The sequence below is a fragment of the Mobula hypostoma genome, chromosome 9 (genome assembly GCF_963921235.1).
Source record: "Mobula hypostoma chromosome 9, sMobHyp1.1, whole genome shotgun sequence".
Taxonomy (NCBI): Eukaryota; Metazoa; Chordata; class Chondrichthyes; order Myliobatiformes; family Myliobatidae; genus Mobula; species Mobula hypostoma.
Genome location: NC_086105.1, coordinates 126,665,438 through 126,687,032, shown reverse-complemented (window position 1 = coordinate 126,687,032; position 21,595 = coordinate 126,665,438). Strand labels below are relative to the sequence as shown.

The 21,595-nt window shown below is 39.8% G+C and overlaps 1 protein-coding gene across 1 annotated transcript in view; it reads left to right on the top strand.

Moving 5' to 3' along the window:
- The first annotated feature begins 9,482 nt into the window (after positions 1 to 9,482).
- The window catches only part of LOC134352034 (eukaryotic peptide chain release factor GTP-binding subunit ERF3A), a 47,089-nt gene continuing 34,976 nt past the window's right edge, over positions 9,483 to 21,595 (top strand). The window contains exon 1 of the mRNA XM_063059094.1: positions 9,483 to 9,866. Coding sequence (XP_062915164.1) covers positions 9,671 to 9,866 — 196 coding nt within the window. The 5' untranslated portion in view covers positions 9,483 to 9,670. The remainder of the gene's footprint in view (positions 9,867 to 21,595) is intronic.

Genomic DNA, 21,595 nt, shown 5'->3' with positions numbered 1-21,595 from the left:
TTGAAAGTGAGTTCATAGGTTGTGGGAACAGTTTAGATATGGGGCAAGTGAAATTGAGTGAAGTTATGAAGTTATCCACTCTGATTGAAGAGATTGATGGTTGAAGGGTAATAACTGTTCCTGAATCTGGTGGTGTGAAGGTTGAGGCTGCTGTACCTTTTTCCTGATGGCAGCACCGAGAAGAGAGCTTGACTTGGTTGGTGGTGGTTCCAGATGATAGATGCCGCTTTCCTGCAATAACGCTCTGTGTAGATGTGCTCAATGGTGCGGAGAACTTTACCACTGATGGACTGGGCAGAATCCACTACTTTTTGTAGGATTTTCCGTTCAAGGGCATTAATGTTTCCATAATAGGCTGTAACACGGCCAGTCAATATACTCTCCACTACATATCTATAAAATTTTTTCGAAGTTTTAGATGTCATGCCGAATTTTCTTACTGTGGAAGTAGAAGCGCTGCCATGCTTTCTTTGTAATTGCCCAGGACAGGTCCTCTGAAATAATAACACTGAGGAATTTAATGTTGTTGACCCTCTCCACCTCTGATCCTCTGATGAAGATTGGCTGAAGGACCTCTGGTTTCCTCGTCTCAAATAACCAGCTCCTTTGTCTTGCTGACAGAGTGAGAGGTTGTTGTCGTGGCACCACTCAGCTAGATTTTCAATCTCCCTCTTATATACTGATTCGTCACCACCTTTGATTCGGTCAATGATAGTGTTGTCATCAGCAAATATATATGGCATTGGAGCTGTGCTTAGCCACACAGTCATAAGTGTAAAACAAGTAGAGCAGGGCACTCAGTACACAGCCTTGTGGTGCAGCTGTGCTGATGGAGCCCATGGGGGAGATGTTGTTACGAATCCAAACTGACTGGGGTCTGCAAGTGAGGAAATCAAAGATCCAGTTGCACAAGGAGGTACTTGGGCCAAGGACTTGAAGCTCATTGATTAGTTTTGAGGGGATGATAGTATTGAATGCAAAGCTGTGGTCATTAAAGAGCATCCTGATTGTAGACTTCAGGAAAGAGAAACCAGAGGACCATGAGTCAGTCCTCATCGGAGGATCAGGGGTGGAGAGGGTCAACAACTTTAAATTCCTCAGTGTCATCAGCTGTCCTGGGCCCAGCATTTACGTGCAATTGCTTAGAAAACACAGCAATGCCTCTACTTCCTTAGGAGTCTGCAGAGGTTCGGCATAACATCTAAAACTTTGACAAACTTCTATAGATTTGTAGTAGAGAGTGTATTGACTGGCTACATCACATTCTGGTATGGAAACACCAATGCCCCTGAATAGAAAATCCTACAAAAGGTGGTGGATTTGGTCCAGTACATCACAGGCAAAATTTTAGCTCAAATGAGAACTATTATAGAATATCTTCTCACTTCTTGGCCCACATGATCCCTTGAGCTTACTTGTCCACAATTTCCATTTGCACATGGCCCCACTTCCAAATTTCTTATTTTCACACTTAGAAAACAGTTGAGATAAATCACAATAAGAACTAAAGACATAGCTGTTACCATGATCATCTCATCCAAGCGTACGAGGAGTTTCATGAAAGATTCAAGTGGCAATGCTTTATTTGTGTTAAAGAAAATGAATTTTAGTTTTCACAGACAAAACTCGTTAAAACTGTAGGTTATAAGAAATATATTTACAAAATTCTGTCAATGGTGTTGCATATCCAACCAGTGAACATTACATCAAATACTTAGTTTTCTAACAGTTTAAGAGGGCCGACAGAAAAACCAGGAAGCCTAACAATGAGGAGCAGCCCACCGATGCCACTTGTCTTCCCTATATTTCCACAGTTTCTGGAAGGATTGCCAGGATCCTGAATTCAGATTAATACCACCTGCAAACCTGTAAGGAACCTCAAATCTCAGATTATGTGGGTGAAAGATGAACTGGGATTCAGGACGGCTAGCATTTACAGGATTACTTGTGAATGCAGAGCAACGTATATCAGCCACGTAAGAAAACTGCATCAAGGAGCATAGGAGGTGTATCCGTTTGGGATACCCAGATAAATCGGTGTTAGAGGAACACTGCATATGCAATAACCACAGGATTGACTTCAACGGCACAAAACTACAGTGCCACATCAATGGCTTTTGGGAGAGCCTAGTGAAGGAGGCCACTGAAATAAGATGAGAGAATAAGAATTTTAAGAAAGACAAAGATCCCGTTCTAAGAAAGAACCGGAATACAATTTTTAGCAAGGTGGGATAGTGGAAACCTGATTGGTTGAGGACTAATCTATCAGGAGGGATGGATGATGGGAGTTGAGTATATACACCACTGGGCGAGACGTGCCTAGGCATCATCCCTGATGAAGATGGTTGAATTTGTCATCAAAACATCGGTTAAGATCAACACCTGTACCCAGCCGGAACCCGAGAACAGTTTATGCATCGTATATGCCAGGAAAGAACTAAATCCTTTCTCTAATAGCTAGTTTGAAATTAAATCTGCTGTCCCTTGATGAATCATCACTGGAATCATTTCCTATGTGAATATGAAGCTAATATAAAAAGTCAAAAATTGCTTCAATTTGTAATTTACAAATTATCTTTCAATGAAGTTAGCGGTTAAACCAATCCCCAGAGAATACCTTGATCTGAATTATACCTGTTTCTTTGTAACCTTGGCTTAACTGTAGTCCAACTCAAACACGAGGAATTCTGCAGATGCTAGAAATTCAAGCAACACACATCAAAGTTGCTGGTGAACGCAGCAGGCCAGGCAGCATCTCTAGGAAGAGGTACAGTCGACGTTTCAGGGTGAGACCCTTCATCAGGACTAACTGAAGGAAGAACTAGTAAGAGATTTTAAAGTGGGAGGGGGAGGGGGAGATCCAAAATGATAGGAAAAGACAGGAGGGGGAGGGATGGCTCCAACCTGATGGCATGAACATTGACTTCTCCAACTTCCGCTAATGCCCCACCTCCCCCTTGTACCCCATCCGTTATTTATATACACACTTTCTTTCTCTCACTCTCCTTTTTCTCCCTCTGTCCCTCTGACTATACCCCTTGCCCATCCTCTGGGTTTACCCCCCCCCTTTTCCTTCTCCCTGGGCCTCCTGTCCCATGATCCTCTCATATCCCTTTTGCCAATCACCTGTCCAGCTCTTGCCTCCATCCCTCCCCCTCCTGTCTTTTCCTATCATTTTGGATCTCCCCCTCCCCCTCCCACTTTCAAATCTCTTATTAGTTCTTCCTTCAGTTAGTCCTGACGAAGGGTCTCGGCCTGAAACGTTGACTGTACCTCTTCCTAGAGATGCTGCCTGGCCTGCTGCGTTCACCAGCAACTTTGATGTGTGTTGCTTGTAGTCCAACTTTTGCCTTGGTTGAAATTATAGCTTGGATATTGGTGACACCCAGGTTTAGTTCACATCTTCAACCCTGAACTACCTCTAAATTGTTAGATTGTTTGCTAGAATATAGCACTGGATGGCTTACAGTTTTCTCCAACATAACTTTAGAAAGAGCATCACCTTCAATTCCCATCACAATCTCCGATCCCTAGCCTCTGATTCTATCATTCACCCTCATGTATGACTGAAACTAAACCAGACAAAACGATACTTGACTCTAAGATGAGCTCCAGACCACATATCCATATTGTCACGAAAATCACCTATTCTACTTCCAAACTCCGCCCTATCCTTATTTCACCTCATTCTGAAACTCCCATGCTGCCTTTATTCCCTCTTGATTCTGACTGTTTCAAAGTCTTCCTGCCAACCTTCCTCATTCCACCCACTAATCAAAACTTTGTGTGCCTATCTGAATGTCTTGTTCATGTGTCACTCCTGTGCTTGCTGACTTAAACTGGGATACCATTTAAATATTACCTCAATTTTGATAAGGGACCATTGACTATGTTCTCTGCTGGCTGGAATCCAAATTCAACATAAGTACACTCTCCACTATAACTTCGGATTTAGTTGGCAAAACAACATTAATATGACACACATTAGTGAAATATACTTTTACATGCTCATTCTGAAAATATGACCATTCACCTCAAATATAAGGTTTCTGTTTGGCATTTGATCAAAATAAATTAGTTCTAAATTGAAATGCATATTATATTATTAATAAATGAGAAAGTAAAACAGCCTGCATTTAACAGATAATGGTCTGGAGTAACTAAGAGAACTGAAACATGGATCAATGCCGCTTTTTTGAGGCTACTGAGTAACAAAATAGATTAGTACACTATCTATTCCCCTCTCAAAATTGGAATTTAATACAGCGCCTAAGATTTTGTTTTCCTAATTTTGAAGGACCTAAATTAAATAAAGTTGTAATATGCAAGTTGAATTTCCCATAAATATATATCCATTAATTTCAAGTTTAACATATTTTAGCCTAAAAGCAGTAGCTTTCTTAGTTACAACAATAATTTAATGCACATAATTTTAGATATATTTATGTGTAATCATAAATGGTATTGTTCATCTGTTTACCATAACTATTACATTACAGAGAGAACTGAAAAAGTGCTTTGCCTGACTATTCAAATACTATAACCAAATTTAGTGAAACACTGCATAAAATACAATTATATCTAAATACTTCAGAATTTTGAAAATCAAGACATTTATGTTAATCATGCCTAGAAAAAAAAAACCTGTACTGATTTGGCAGTTTAAACTATGTGAAATATTCCAAGGCAATGAAATGAGGTTAAAGAAAATATTAGAATTGCTGATTAAAAGCTTAGACAAAGAGGATCTTTGAAGAAGAGAAGAACATTTATACTCACCAAGGGTAGCATAATTTGAAACAGTAACGTAGATAAGGAAAAACTGAGCTGTGTAATACATTCTCTGAAAAAATGTGATCTTATTTTCCCCATTGACTACAGCCATGTTAGCTTATGTAATTCATCAACTCGTTGTGAGTGAGGCAATATATCTACCCCACATAGGACAAGGGGATTACTCAAGACACATTGTTGCACCCATCAGTAGCAAACACAACTGATGTATTATTTAAAAATATTGTATCTTTAAATCTATTTGGATAGTGTAAGTCAAGTAATGTAATGACATTTTATCATAGCTACATTAAAAGTACTATATACATTACCTGCAAGTACCGCAGTGCTTCACCACTATCTCGGAGACAATTAAGCATTGGGTCAGCCTGTGAAACCACATCACTCGAATGAATAATAACAAATAATAAAAGAAATTATAATTTTGAATAATCTTGAAAGAAATTCAAGGCAGGTCACACAGACTATGAATAAGTTAATCTTAACATAGCAAGTTCTTACTTAAGAGCAAAATGCAAACGATCTGCTTCAGTGATGTTGATCTTGAGACCTTTGGCCCATATTTGTCTGTGCTGACCATGACGTATATTCAAGCTAATCCACTTACTCACTTGGCCCACCTCCCTCTGAACTCTTGTCATTGATACACTTGCCAACGTACTTCTTCAATAATCTATTGTACCTGGCGTAACAACTCTCTCTAGCAGTTGGTTCCATATACAGTAACAAAATTGCCCCTCAGGCTTCTGTTAACCCTGCCACCTCCAGCCTAAAAACCATGTCTTTCAAATCTCTTACTATCTCTTCTTTCAGTTAGTCCTGACGAAGGGTCTCGGCCCAAAACATCGACTGTACCTCTTCCTAGAGATGCTGCGTAGCCTGCTGCATTCACCGGCAATTTTTATGTGTGTTCCTATTTATTTTGATTCCCCAATCTTGGAAAATCTGCCCCTCATGATTTTATATATCTCCATGAGATCATTGCTTTGACTTCTGAACTCTAATGAACGAAGAGCCAGCCTGTCTAACCTCTCCCTATAACCCAGTCACCTAAATCCTGCTAACATCCTTGTAAATCTTTACTCTAAATACTTGTTAGGATTCTGGAGATAACCATTCTGCTCATCAGCAAAACAGTATTAAGATATTTTAATATCCACTTGTAAGGGATTCAGGACTTCAGTTTGACATCTCACCCAAACATTAGTTGTACTGTCAGCTTTGATTCAACTTTCAGCATCTGCAGTCTTTTGGTTTTCAATTACTGAAGCTGAATATCTGTGGTAGTGTTTTCTTGGCAGCTTGGCATGAAATTTAACAGTCTAGTACTTCTTGAAATGAAAAAGGTAACTTCAAGATATATGGCTGCTTGCACAGTAATTAATTCCAGTAAGGGAATAGAGCTGATCGGGTTGTTAAGAAAGCATATGGTATGTTGGCCTTCATTAATCAAAGGATTGAGTTCAACATCTACAAGCGAATGTTGCAGCTCTGTAGAACCTCAGTTAGACCACATTGAAATATTGTGTTCAGTTCTGGTCACCTTATAGGAATTATGTACAAGAATTAGACAGGGTGCAAAGGAAATTTACCAGGATACTGCCTTGATTAGAGAGCATGTCTTAGGTTAAGCGAGCTCGGGCCTTTCCCTTTGGAGCAAAGAAGGATGAGAGGCGACTTGATAGAAGTGCACAAGATAATAAGAGGCATAGATCAAGTGGATAGCCAGAGACTTTTTCCCAGACAGTAATGGATAATATGAGGGGACATAAATTTAAGTCGATTGGAGGAAAGTAAAGGGTCAGAGGTAAGTTTTGTTTTACACAAAGAGTGCTGGGTGCCAGGGTGTGGTGGAGACAGATACATTAGGGACATTTAGGAGACTCTTACATAGACACATGGAAGATAGAAAAATGGAAGGCTACATAGGTGGGAAGGGTTAGATTGAGCTTTGAATATGCTAAAAGGTTGGCACAACATAAGGGCCTGTACTGTGCTGTATATTTCTATGTTATTTGTTCTAAATGATCTCTGCAGGGATGGAAAAGAGGAATGGCAGCTTTGAGAGAAAGCATAATGAAGTCATTTTAATTTCAATATTTATTCAATTTAAAGAGAAATGCGAAGGATAAAAGCTGCATACAGAACTAATAGCCTACTTTCAAGTTGTCTTTGAGCCTAAGAATAGAATCAGAGGCAGTATAAAGCTATTTAAATAGTCTGAGGCAAATCTGTAATATGCAAAAGTTCAAAATATTTTGAATTAGATTTGGCTATGAGCTCCTCCTAATGGAATGTTATATAAGCTAAAACACTTAAATGGCATTTCTTAAGGTGCATTTAATTTGTTACATGTTGAGTCTTATGAATATTAAACAGTTGTAACACATGAACATATAGAGACCATAATTCTTTTCTGCTATTTTATCTAACATAAAGTGTAATTTAAACTTGTAAGGCTGCTTTTCCAATATCAAAAATTGGATGAAATAAAATTTTTTCCAGCCTAATAAACTTGAGATCATCCAAATTTCTGATGATTTTCTAACTTATTCCGCTCGCTTATCACTCCCATGCTTTCTGACCTACACAAAGGCTTTTGGTTAAATAATGCCACAATCTTAAAATTCCTGTCTTTACAAACTCTGTCACCCCTACATTCTTTAACAATCACCAGCCAATAACTGCCCATACATTTAGATATCAAAACCAGAATTTCTGAAATACCTTTTTCAAAATTTCTCTTTCTGCAAATATTAAAATCTATCATTTTTAACCAAACTTCTTGTTGGAATATCTACTTAGGAGGCTTGTCCACTTTCTAATGGAAAAACCCTCCCAAGTATTTTGGAGCAATATTTATCATAGCAAAGGCCTTTATAAATACAAGTTATTGATGTAATATCTCAGTAAGTGGATGAAGTACAGTAATTTCTATGTGAAATATCCACTGGATTCTTTATTAAAAGACACTGCATCAGGAAACAGAAAGTAACAGTCAACAGCAATTTATCAAAGAGACATCATTTCTGGCAATGAGAATGTATTAAGTACAGTGGATGAATGGGAATGAGTGCATGTGCTTTATATGGAATTTCAGAAGACTTTCAATCAAGCCTTATCTGAAAGCCTTATGAACAAAGTTAGAACATGTGGAATTGGGAAAATATGTTGGTGTGAATTTAGTGTTGGAAAACAAAGATTAGGATTAAATGTGTCCTTGTTAAATTGAAAGGCTGTGACTAGTGTGGGCTAAATGCAATATTTCCAGGCTTGTTGCTAATATGAAATGAAATGAGAATGTGACACATGATGAGGATATACTGACTTCAAGATGATGTAGAAAAGCTAATGGGCAACAACGTGGCAGGAGTACAAAGTGAAAAAGCACCAAGTTATCTATCCACTTGAATAGAAAAAAAAGTACAGGAACACTGAGTATTTTTAAATGGTGAGAAATTGTAAGATAGCTTGGTGTTCTTGCACAAAACTCATTGGAAGCCAGTGCATAGTTGTAGCAGGCAATTAGGAAGGTCTCTATTGCAAAAGGATTTCATTACGAGTGTAAAGGTATCTTACTATTAACCTTAAGCAATGCCAAGACTACTCTTGGAAAATATGTAAAATTTTTATCTCCTTACTTAGAAGATACTTCTTATAGGAGTGCAGCAAAGAGTCCCAAGACTAGTTCTGGGAATTACATCTGTCACACTAGAAGATGTCTAACGAGGTAATGTTGCTATGCTTTAGATCTCAGTAGAACGAGAAGTGACCTCCTGGAAACATGCAAACTTGACAAATTAGATGCAGAAAGAATACTTCCCCAGGCTAACAAGTCTTAAACTTAGGTCACGGTTACCAAGGGGTAGATCAACGAGAAATTTCTTTACCCAAAAGAGATCTTTGAACTCTTTTTTCCCTGAAGAATTGTGGAGATTGTGCATAAAACTGATATCAATAGATTTCTAGATATTAAATAAATCAAGAGAACCGGCGAGAGGGCAGAAAATGGTGTTTGAAGTCAAAGGTCATCCACGGTCCTATTGACTAGCAGAGTATGGTCAAAGAGGCGAATAGTTCCGATATTCTATTGTTTTAATGGGATATAACATTTTGTATTCCAATTCGTTTACCCGGTAACTCCTATAAGGCCGAAGAACTAGTGTTGAGAGTTTACGTGATTTACCCTTCAATTTTAGTAAATTGTTTCCTGTCTGAAGGACTGCAGTGTGTATAAAATGACATACTGTACATAAAACTCGCACTGAAACTGGGGAAGGTCCAGGCTTGCGCACACTTCTGCACACCGAGCCCTGAAACTCCAGCGGAAAAAAAAACTTAAGCTTTTAGATTGCGCCCGTAAGAGGCCAGATGCCCACGAAACAATAAAGTGACCACTAAAACCTCACTCCGTTTTAATTCTCTTCCATTTCTTGCACCCCCGCGACAATACCGCTGATTCTTCAAAATCTATCTAACGGGATAGGCACTCAACAGTTTTAGCGGCGAGGTCACGCATCCAGGGTGTTACCGCGGGCCTCTCTGGTTAATGTAGTTCCGAGTGCCGGAAGGGCGCGCAGAGTCGGTGATCGGTGAAACTACAGTTCCCACGGTGCTGTGCCTGCCGATCGCACAGGCGCAGAAGCCGCCGTTTATCTCCAGTCTATCACGTAAGCGTACGTCAGCCCTTTCGGGATACACACGAGGACCGAGCTGAGTTGAGGCGGCTCTCGGCTTGTTACCGGCGGAGCCATATCCCTGGTCTGAGGCCTCCTTCAGACGCGCGTCAACGGTGTCGGAGGGGGGAGAGAGAGTTGAAGGGAAGAGGGGAAAAGACACGTTATTTTTAAATCTAGCAACATTTCTCAGTACAGCCATGGATTCGAAAGACGTGGCGGATTACGCCCCTGATTCCTGGGAGCTGGCGGCCGACACGGATGTCGAGGCCCAGATGAACTCCTCTTTTTCTAAGCTCAACGTGAACGCCAAACCTTTCGTTCCCAATGTCCACGCAGCAGAATTCGTTCCCTCGTTCCTGAGGGGCTCGGATGAGGCCGCCGAGTCGCCAGAAGGTAATAAATTTTATTTTTTATCCGGGGGAGTGGGGGGGGGGAGAGAAGGGAGAGCACTGGGAGAAAAGTGAGTGCGGCAGCGGTAGGGCAACTTGGGGCCTTTGTTCATTTGTCCATAACAGCAGGGTTATGGCGGTAGGGTGGGTAAAGGTGGCTCCGAGGCGGAAAGAGGCTGATCGCTTGAGTTCCATCGTTTGTCCAAAATACCGCTGCATTTATCTTCGGCTAATCGTCTCGACCAAGAAAAGGTAAAAAGCTGTTTTGCAACCCATGTCAACTTTAGGCCTCATTACTTTAAACGTAGTTGGCTTTCAACGCCAGTTTTTTAAGCATAATTCTCTCAAGGTGTGTGTGTATATATTTTTTTATATTCTTGCGAAACGTTCCATATGTTGGTCGGGGAACTTGTTACAGAAAGGCTCGAGGCCCATATGTGGAAACCGACGTCAATCTGAATATGTCGTCAGTTTGCACTTCATCTAGATGTGAAGCTTCTGTTCTTTTTTTGAGATAATGACGGAATGATATATTTCTTCATAGAAAGGAGAGCTAAAGTACTGAATTACAGAATAAAACTTATGAATTTTCCTTTATTTTCTTATGTAAGTTCTTTACTCTTTGAAGATTCAAATCAGAATAAACTTTGTTCAGCTTTTGTCGAGTAATGGCTTAACTTCGTGGGTGCACATTTCAGAAACCTTTAGTTCAAATTCGCATGGGGTGAAATTATTAGCTGTTGAATCAGCACTTTAATATGCAACCACAGCTAAGATGCATGCTGGTATGCTGTTTAGGAGTACTGTACGGTAATTGTCATGTTGGCTACTTTCAGCACATTTTGAAGACATCATGCTACAAACAGCTTGCATTTAATGCACATGGATTTATTAGACGGTATGTATTTGTGCTACAGTTAATGACGATTCTAGTGGTTAGTCTGTTATAGTAATTAAAGTAGCAATGTAATAGCCAAAACTGAATCTAAAGGTTGGATTTTATTTCGCCAGAAACAATACTCCAACAGTATCCTGTGTTCGTATAGTAATACTCAGAAACTTGTTCACACAAATGAACTGCTAGTGAGTTTCAAAATGCTAAGGTAGTTAATAAAAAATGGTCAAAAGAGATGATTATAAGGAGGGACAGGCACAGAACAGTTTTAGAAAGGATTCCAGGACTTTGGCAGTTGAAGACATGCCACCAATACTGGAATGACATTTCATGATTACATGAAATTTCAGTGTCAGGGAAGTTTTAGAGCCAGGGAGCGGGGGGGGGGGGGGAGGCCAAGTGTGGATTTCATGATCATGGAATTTGAAATTGAGTAATTGATTAACCAGGAGTCAGTTTGTCAGCCAGTAGGGATCACGATGGTAAATGTAAGTTGATGCATTTTGAGAAATGGGTAGTAGTTTTAGATGAGTTGGGATTAAATAAGGGATCAAGAAAAATCAACCAGTGGAGTGCTGTGTTTCAGGACCAAATGTGCAAAAAAAAAAGAACATTTCTAGAATAGGAAATGGGTGTTCTTTATCGAGGCATAGATCTGAGACTCTACAGCGTGATTGCATATGGTCTGGGGGAGGGAGGCAGCACCTTGCTTGAGGTGGAGTTAAATAGAATTATTTGATCTACTGAATGTGGGCCAGTTAGATCATGTTCAGTGAAGTAGCAAATAGTGGGTATTGTCAGTGAACATTTAGAATGAAAGCTTAGTGATTGTTTTTGGACTAAGGCAAAACCTTGGACTCATGATCTGGATATCAGCGTTGAAATCTCACCATGACAACATGATTTAAAGCTAATTAAGGAAAATAGAAGAGGAAAAAAAAACATTGGTGATCATTAGACTGCCATATTAATTAAAAGGAATTCATTGGATCTTGGAGGTTCTTAACCTGGGGTCTGTAGATAGATTCCAGGAAGTCTGTGAACTTGGATGGGAAAATATTGACTTGAGGTTACGTTACCAACCTCTATCTGATATTTAGGATTTCCTTCAATTATGGACGTAGGCAACAAACCACAGTAATATTAGCAGTACCTTTGACTTTGTCACCAATAGAATTCCCAGATATTTTCATATCACATTACAGCTGTTACAAATATCTCAATGTTGTTTACAGCAGTCATCACTACTTGTTATTTAATGCGTTAATAAAGAGGCACATACATTACTACATCACAAATTTGTTTTTAAAATATTTTGAACTGTTATGTCAATGTAATTAGTTTCTTTTGTAACCCAATGTATTTTATTTTGTGTATTTAAATACATTATTCTGAGAAAAGGTCCATAAGCTTCACTGGACTGCCAAAGTGGTCCATGGCATTAAAAAAATTAAGGGCCCCTGTCTTAAAGGATGAATTCTTTGCCTAACCTGTCTTCAAGAGCTTAGTCCCACATCAACATAGTTAACTTGTAACAATTGCTGAAAGTGTCATTTGTTTGTTTCAAGACAACTATGACAATATATAGGAACTAGTAGACCATGTGACTGAGCTCTTGGCATCAAATTTAGACGTGTATGTGCCCTTAAATGATGTGAAGCCCTGCTTTTGGGTTTCCAGTGGTTTACATCTGATGGAGGTGTCCAACAAAGTTGTCTGGGAATTATTTGACAGATTTACAGAAACTTTTCTGTCACCTTGAATCCCAGACTACGTGATCAATGAACTGCACACACGCACACCCCGCGGGGGAACTTAGCAAATCAGGCAGCATCCATGGAGGGAAGCAAACAGTCAGTGTTTCAAACAAGAGAAAATCTGCAGATGTTGGAAACCCAGGGAACGTACACAAAATACTGGAGGAGCTCAGCAGGCCAGGCACCACCTATGGAAAAAGAGTACAGTTGATGTTTCAGGCCGAGACCCTTCATCGGGACATTTCATACTGAGGCCCTTCATCAGGACTGAAAAGGAAGGGACAGGGGCCAAAATGAGAGGTGGAAGGGAGGGGGAGGATTACAAGCTGGCAGGTGGTAGGTAAGATCAGCTGAGAGGGGAAGATGGGGGGAGAGTGAATGATATGAGAAGCTGACAGGACAGATGAGTGGAAATAGTAGTGAGCTAATGGAGGAGGAATCCAGTAATAGAGGACAGTGGAATAAAGGATATGCTTACCAACAAGGTGAATAAGAGAAATAGCAGCACAGTTCTTGAAATTTGCTAGATCACTTTGGATCTTGTACTGACTGATAATGTCTGGTCAGATACAGCATTGATATCTCCTGATTACCATCTTCTGAATTATTATTGTTCTATGTAAATGCCTTTTGAAGTAATGCTGGGAGATGCAAGCAACAAATGAGAATTCGTTGTCTATCAGGAGTTGGTGATGCAGTTCCCAAATGTTGTCAGGTGGATCTGCTGTAGAATTTGGAAGGGAGAACACTTCTCCCAAGCTCACTTCAATATTACCTTTTAAGTTGTATGTTTCAGTCTCTGGCACATTGGGCAAGAGCAATGCTAGCATAGTCCCTGCTGTGACAAAGTTATGAGCACATCTCATTGTGTTGTCTCAAGCTGTATTAATTCATGAAATCTTAAATAGCTTTAAACTGAAAAGCACATTTGTGGACAACCAGAACTATAAACCATGATGGATATATTTACCTGGTGAAGCTACAATGCAGAAACCCAAGGATCAAAACTTTTCTGTGACATATTGTCATGGGTACTCATTTTAAACAACCCTTGGGAGTAGGATGCTCATGAAGAATATTGCTGTCCTCTGTGGTGCTGGTATCCAGCATTAAGTGTAAAGCTAGTCTGGAGCATTTATTGTCTTCAGAGACATGTCCCCCGCTACTACAGAGGTAAGCATTTGGGTGCTTTGTCTTGAATTACCAAGAAATTGCCATCTCCAACTGGATAGTCTTGACTGTCTAACTTCAGAGCTCTTTGACGTACTGGAAAGGTTCATCTACATGGAAGAAGTCACAAATATAGTGAAATACTCTTCTCTTTAGAGTGATTGCATTTCCCACTACGGATGAATGTCATAACAATATTCAGTGTGATAGTTACTCAATCCTCTGGCTCTATATTCACTCTCTCTGCCGTATACCAAACTTTGGCAAGTTTGTTTGTGTGTGCATGTGCGCTCCCTTAACTCCTGGTGGAGATGTCGGGCGCTGTCGTGACAAGCTTTTTGCACCGATCTTTTTGGTATGCTTGTCATATGGCGTGTCTTGGCCATCTGAAACCTGGCGGAGGCTGTCCCTCTCCAGGTTTTTTTTTACGAGGTCAAGTTGTCAGCTTGACACTCAACCCAGGCATGGATGGAGAGTGCAAGGGAATTGGCCAGATTCGAACTCGGGACCTCTCGCCCCGAAGTCCAGCGCTGATGCCACTACGCCACCAGCCATAAAGTTTAGCATTTCACAATTGGACAACTCCCAACTCTTCACCACCATCGATAGAAAAAGATGGTGGAAGGAAGCACTTGCAAAATTTCAAGCATGTTAACACCTACATTTTCATAATTTCCTTCATTAACACAAGATCAAAGTTCAACACAAAGTTAAATATTCAAAGGTCCAAATTAATGTCAGAGAAATGTGTACAATATACATCCTGAAATGCTTTTTCTTCACAAACATCCATGAAAACAGAAGTGCCCCAAAGAATGAATGACAGTTAAATGTAAGAACCCCAAAGTCCTCCCAGCTCCCCTCCCTCCTGCACATAAGTGTCAGCAAGCAACAATCCCTCCTCCCTCCACTGACCAAAAAGAAGCAAGCATCGTTACCGCCACCGAGCACTCAAGCGTGAGCAAAGCAGTAGCAAAGACGCAGACTTACAGTTATCCCAAAGACTTCGCATTTCACCCAACATTTGACATACCACAGGTTCTTTCTCTCCCACGTAAAGGAGAAGGAGGTGTCCCTCTTTTCCCAGGGAGTGGGGAGACATAACAAACAACTCGCTGGTTTACGATGTTAAAATTTTTGTCATTACGTCGCTTTTTTTCGAGTTCTGTTCCCAAAGATTGCAAAGATCCCGGGTCTTTGGGCATATGGCAGTAGATTTTCTGACTCCCCTGACGACACACGGGTCTCCTGCCTTTACACCGATCCTCCCCAGAGCCCCGAGATCTTAGGCTTCCAGTTCCGAGCTGAGTTCTCAGGCTGAACAGTGGCCAGTCCTGAAACCCCGAGAATGGGTCCCGTTCCCGCAAAGAACCAAAGTCAGCGTGTAAATCCAGGTCAGGGTCTTCAAAAGAACCCTGAAAGGGGAAAATAAAGATATTAAAGATGGAAATAGAGCTGTTTCTGAAGATGCAAGCAAAGGAGGTGCTGTTAACTGCCATCTTAACTTCACTCCACCTCCACCTGTCATACCTTAAAATATTCTTGGGCAGAGGATTTCTGCATTGAACTTCGGTTATGATTCTTGGTAATTATACCAGAAAACATGGTATAAGGTAGCTTTATACTGGGAATAGCTTTATAGAACTCCTAGCCAACAAATACTTGTAAAACATTAATTGTCTTTTTCAACCTTAAAAGGTTGAATTAGAAAGGTAAGGGATCAACTAGCCCACTTTTGCCATTTAGTTTCACTATTCCCTTCACATCTCATATAAAATCTTTATAGGTGAAATGTGTATTGTGCAAATAATGTATCAAGCACAGAGACATGGGTATTTGCCAGACTTTTGTACCTCTGTTTGCTAAAATGCTAACTTTTGAGAACCACATCTGGAGTGTCAGTTCCCTGTCTACTTCAGCAATTGAAAGCTGCACTGGATGGTAGCAATCTTTCAAAAGTGATCTCCCTCTTCAAATAAGTGAACATATTGTAGTCAACCTATTTTACAATTTCGCTGTGATTCCATGTAAGTTCATGGTGAAAGCTAAATAATACAATAGTTTGTAAAGTTATTCAGTGATCTGAAGCCCAAATTGTTTAACTTCAGCTACCTTGTAACAAGTCTAAGAAGTGAGGTCACTTTAAACAGTTCTTCAAATTTGCATTTACAAAGGTTTTTGAACTTCTGAAGAGATGGTGAATTGAAATGAGGCTATCAGATTTCAGTGGAGATATTGCTGGTAGTGCAAATAATATGGTTACAATAGTCGCCATAAAGGTGAAACAGAAATTTGAAAATAGCCTGGCATAAGTAATAGGATTCCACCCCACACCCCCACTATCACCACTTTTATAGTTGTATTTCACTGGACATCACAGAATCCATTTATCTATTACATACTGCAAAATGTGCATTCCTGCCATGTTGTGTCGATCTGTGCTTGTTTATAGACAGATATGATAAACCCCATTTGAGATCAGTTCCTGGAAGGTGGCGCAAGCTCACAGTTGAGTTGTGCATGGTAAAGGGTAAATCACTGGTTTTTAGATGTTAAGTTGTGTGGTCTAACATACCCACTGCTTAGGGGGGTGCTCACTGCAAGCCCAGATTGGCATGTTTTTAAATAGGGATGTGAAATTGAGATGGAGGTAGGAAGCAGTTAAATTCTTGAGTTTATATCTTGGCTTCAAATAGTTTAAATAAAGGTAACATTGAAAGCTAATGGTGCCAACTTTATGATGGAAATGGCTGTTCCATTGTGGGGGGGGTGGGGATATCTGGCTCATTTATCGCAATGTCTTGGGCACAGCTAGAATAACAGTGGTCACCTCGCTTGAATTTTAGCCGTTGACACGGAATTTGTTGGTACGGAGTTTAAAACTATTTTGATTTTCAAACATGCTTAACATCAGGAAGGAGACTGGTTACTGATATCTTCCAGTATTAGCCTTGGCAGCCTTATTATCAAAAGACATACTGGAATGGAAGCAAAATTATATTTAAATCCCATTTAAATGTGTGGTCCCAGCCATGTTTGAAGCATTTTTTTTTTGGACAAGCTAAATTCAGGTTATGAGTAAAAATGTCTTTATTCCCTGGAATGATTTTTGCAATTTTGAGTGAGATATTTCTGATTTGAAGTTGTGGGTTGGAAGTGTAGGTAGCGCAAGATATAACTTCAATGAATTATGTGAAAATGGAATTTTTATAAAATAAGTTTGTTCTTTAAGGTTGTCATTGCCAGGGGAGGGGCTGTAGTGGGGATAAGCTCTCACTACTTATCAAATGCTCCCGATGGTGTGTGTCTCAAATAGCCTCTAACAGCCAAGTTCTGCTCTTGGCATTCATGTGTGCCTTAGCTGCTAAGTCCAGTAGAACTGTTTCGACTGACAGGAGAAGGGGCAAAGCCAGGTTACTGGCACCTGTAAAACCAGTCCCTTAGGGCAGATGGGGTTCATCAGCTGTGGTTGACAGCTCATCCAGAAGGAAAACTCTGATCTTAAACCTCGGCTGCCTTTCAACTGCACCCACTCAAGGGGAAGGCTTCTGGAGTAAACCCTGAGGAAAAATCCGGAGCTTGAGTCTCTGAGGCAGTCATATGTTGAGTTCATTGCTGACTGGCAACTCCTGTGACACCGCTGGTGCTAAACTGTATCAGTCTCTGTCATTCCTTTGGATTCATCAGCTGTGTAGAGAGGCGGAGCCTGCTGCATGGGCAACAGCTTGCTCTCCATATTGTAAGTGTCCTAGCTTGAGTATCGACTTCGACAGTTAGGATGCCATATCCGGGTCAGATCCATTTCCTGACCAACAAGAGGCCATCATTATGTGAAAGTGTTCTCAGAGTATCAACCGGTCTTTTCTATGACAGTGATGTCATGTTATCATATATGATGAGTCAGAAAATATAGTACAATAGTGTGGTGTCAGTAACACTATAGTGTAGTTAAATGTCTCTCAGTGCATCACAGGGAAGTTAGTGCAAATTTTTCCATCTCTTTAGATATAACTTGTGTTTTTCTTAGCAAAACTGATTTTTATTTTGAATACATTTAAGAGTTGAAGTGCATTACAAACATGTGCATGAATATTGGGACTTTGAAGAACAAGCTTGGAAAACAAGTTGAAGCACGTGTGCTTGTGCAACATTGAAATATGCCTGGGCTAGCATTGAGTCTCTTTTATACCATTGTCACTGGTCTTGATTATATGGTTTCAAGTCATATACATCCAGCTTGTAAGCTCTGGCACTTTTAATTTACTTTCAAAATGGGGTTACTGCCATGAATTTAGGCATTTTATTTGGCTGTTAATATATAATGTACTGGTGCTAAATCTTTTGATTTTAGCTTTAAATATCGGATTGGAAGCTAAACATTGATTTGCTGTATTTGTAGTTCTTGGAGTTGCTGTTGTTTGTTTTTGATCCATTACCTGCATAGTGAAGCTATTTTAGTTTCAGGATAGACTTCTAAGCTTAGCCAACTCTGTTCGTAAATTAAAAGCACAAAAATGCATTCAGCCCATTATGTCCTGTGGGAGACAAAAACGAAACTATCAGTGTTACTCCCACTTCACAGCTCTTTGCAGCCTTGTAGGTTAAGTCTCAAGTGTTCACTGGGTAGCTTTTAAATTTCAAGAGGGCTTTGCCTCCACTTGAGGCTTATTATGTACCAAGCCTGATGAGATCTGATTAGGTTGCTGATTCAGATCTTCAGTGATAAATTTAAATCAAACTGTCTTCCCATCTGGTCAGATTGTGCTGGGAAGGGTCCGTACATGTATGTAGAGCTGTGATGGTGGTCACATGGAGTTTTGTAAGACATCTGACAAGGTCCCACATAAGGGTCTTGTCCAAAAGCTTTATATGTATGGGATGCAAGGTGAGTTGGCTATTCAGATTTGGAATTGGCTTTCCATGGAAAGTGGTCGAAGGGACCTATTCTTGTTTGAGGTCTATGACTAGTGATATTCCACATGAATCCTTACTGGAACCTCTGCTCTTTGTAATGTATATAAATGACCTAGATCCTAGATGAAAACATAGATGGGTGGTTTAGTAAGTTTGCAGCTGAAATATGGATTGGTGGCGTTGTGGATAACGTAGAAGACTGGCAGGGGATACAGTAGGCTATATTGTAGATAAGTTACAGATGGCAGGGGGCGGGGTAGAGCTTAACCCAGCTAAGTGTATAGTGTTGCAATTCAAGACTTCAAATGTAAAGAGACAGAATACTGTTAATGGCAAGAACCTTAATAGTGATGAGCAGAGGGATCTTGAGGTCTCAACTCACAGCTCCCTGAAAAATGGTTACACGTGCTTGTTGAGAAATTGAATTCAAGATTCTGGAAGTTATGTTGTAGCTTTATGAAACTCTAGTTGGGTCACATCTGTAGTATTGCATTGAATTGAATTCTGGTGTACCCATTATAGGAATGACGATGAGGCTTTGGAGTGGATGCAAAGAGCTTTGCCAGGATGCTCCCTGGGTTGGAGGGCATGTTCTTTGAGGAGAGATTGGACAAACCAGAGTAGGTTTTTCTGAAGTGGCAGTGGTTATGGGGAGATGTGATGGAGTTTTATAATATGAGAGGTATTGGTAGAGTAAACAGCAAGTATATTTTACCCCAAGGTTGAAATATATAATCTCAGATGGCATGCACTTGAAGTGAGAGAGGGTAAGTTTAAAGAAGATGTGTGGGCAAGTTTTTTTTTAAAAGAGTTGTGGGTGCCTGGAGTGTGCTGCCTGGGGTGGTGCTAAAAGCAAATATGATAGAGGCATTTAAGAAGCTGTTAGTTGGGTTTATGAATGCACAGGTCTAAGGTCTATAGGCAAAAGGGATTAGCTGGGCATTTGTTTGCTAATTAGTTCAGCCCAACATTGTGTGCCAAATTGCCTGTGCTGTACAATTCTATGTTCTATAACAATAAAAGAAAACAAAAATTACGGCATTTGTCATCTTTTGCTGGATGGTGGTGTGTGTGTTGTACCCTGGCTTGGGAGTTCTGTTCATTGGCGAGTCAGGAAGGAACACAAAGGAACCGTGGTTAGTAGGTGGCTGCAAGTTGGGGGACACCATGATAAAATGTGTTGGGGTCACCTGTCCCAAGATAGTAGTGGCAGCCCAGAGAGAGCTGCTGAACTGGCAAGGTCACGAAGAGGACTGTAAAATGAAGGTCCCAAGGTTTTCTTGTGTTTGTAAAATTATAATACTTGGATCAATTTTAATTTTAATCTGGCCATATTTGGGTTTTGTTTTGAAATTTAGTTGGACTTCTAGTCTCCAACATATCAGTCAATGAATTTAGGCCCCAATTATTTGATGGAACAAAATTTTCATTCAGCTTTTTCCTTTTACCAATTTTAATCATTCTCTCTTAATCAACTTTTCTACCAAAGCAGCAATGTCCTTTTATAATTTTGTGTACACAGCCTCACTCATCTCAATATTTTATTTCTTCTGTCTTGGCAACATCCTTTATAAATCTCTTCTATGTCCTCTGATGCTACACTGCCTTCTTGTATTGTTCAAATAAAATTGTACATAGTTCTTTGGATGTGATTTTTACCATTTTTGTATAATTTTAGCATGATCCCCTGGCAAGAAAACCAAGTTTCATAAAGATCATCTTAGCCACTTTATCCACTTATCTTGCTGTATTCATTGATCTGTGGATATTAACTCCAAAAACTATTTTTTCTGCCATTCAAATAACATTGCACCTATGTGCTGCCTTTTCCACAATTCATGTGTTCAATTAAATATGACTTTAGTGCTTGGAAAAGGTGAGTGCTCAATGCAGATAGATTTATTTCATCAATAAATGCCAAGTTATGCATTAAAAATTGTTAATAGCATCAGCTTCTCTACTTTGCTGTTCCACAGATAACGTGCCCAAAATCATTTTAGGTAAAGTTATTTCCTCCCATTGAACTTAGAGTTTGGGTCCACCTCAGCAAACTTTGCACTTGCTGGCAAATACATTTCTTTTCGGAGGTTGCTGCTTCAGAATTCAATTCAGCTCTGAGCTGAGTTTATATTCTCTCCATGTTGTACTTTGTCAGTTGAATACATTTCCTGGTTGTTGGCTGAACATCTGCCCTCTGCATAGTTCTGCACATTAAATGTTTTATTCTATCCCACATTAAGATCTATTCAGCCCTGTTTTTGGTGAAGTACAATGGTTTCTGTTCTATGGTTGCTCATTTTAAAAACAAAATCATCCATTTGATTGTCTTGACAGCTCCTACATAAACTCTTTTAGTCCTTTAAACTATTGGCTCAATTCTGTCTTTATGTTCTACTCTGTTATACCCTTTGGTCTGCTATTAGATTCCATGTGTTAAACTGCCAAGGCCTGATTGTTTGACATTATCTCCCAAAACTGCATCTCCATTTTGAAGATTCATTTTGATCATGCTTTCTTAATCCCATCTTCTCCAGCTTTTTCTCCGCTTGGTGTGCACTCCGAATACCTCAAAGAACTTCACCAAATTTCTTCGGGAGATTTGTAAATTCATGTCATTTGTAGGATTGTACAGATGAATCAATTTTCATAACATTTTTCCTTTCACCTTTGTTACACTGATCTTGGTGGAATTAGCTCTGAATTTATCTCTAATGAAGGCATTAATTCTTTCTCTGTTTTAATCTCTTAGTATTATATTCCTAGTTTTTAGCTACATCTGCATTTATTACCTGTCAGATAATTGCTGGGTGGTCTTTCCCTTTAATTAGTCAGTTCAATACTACACAAGAATCGTAAACTGGTGTTTTCCACCTTCCTTTCCAGTCCTGAAGAAGGATCTTCTTTTACATTATGGAGCTAACTTCAAATCTAAATTTGAAGCAGGTTCTTCAGTGTTAATAGTTTAAAATGTTCCAATATCAGCAGTTCAAGCAATGA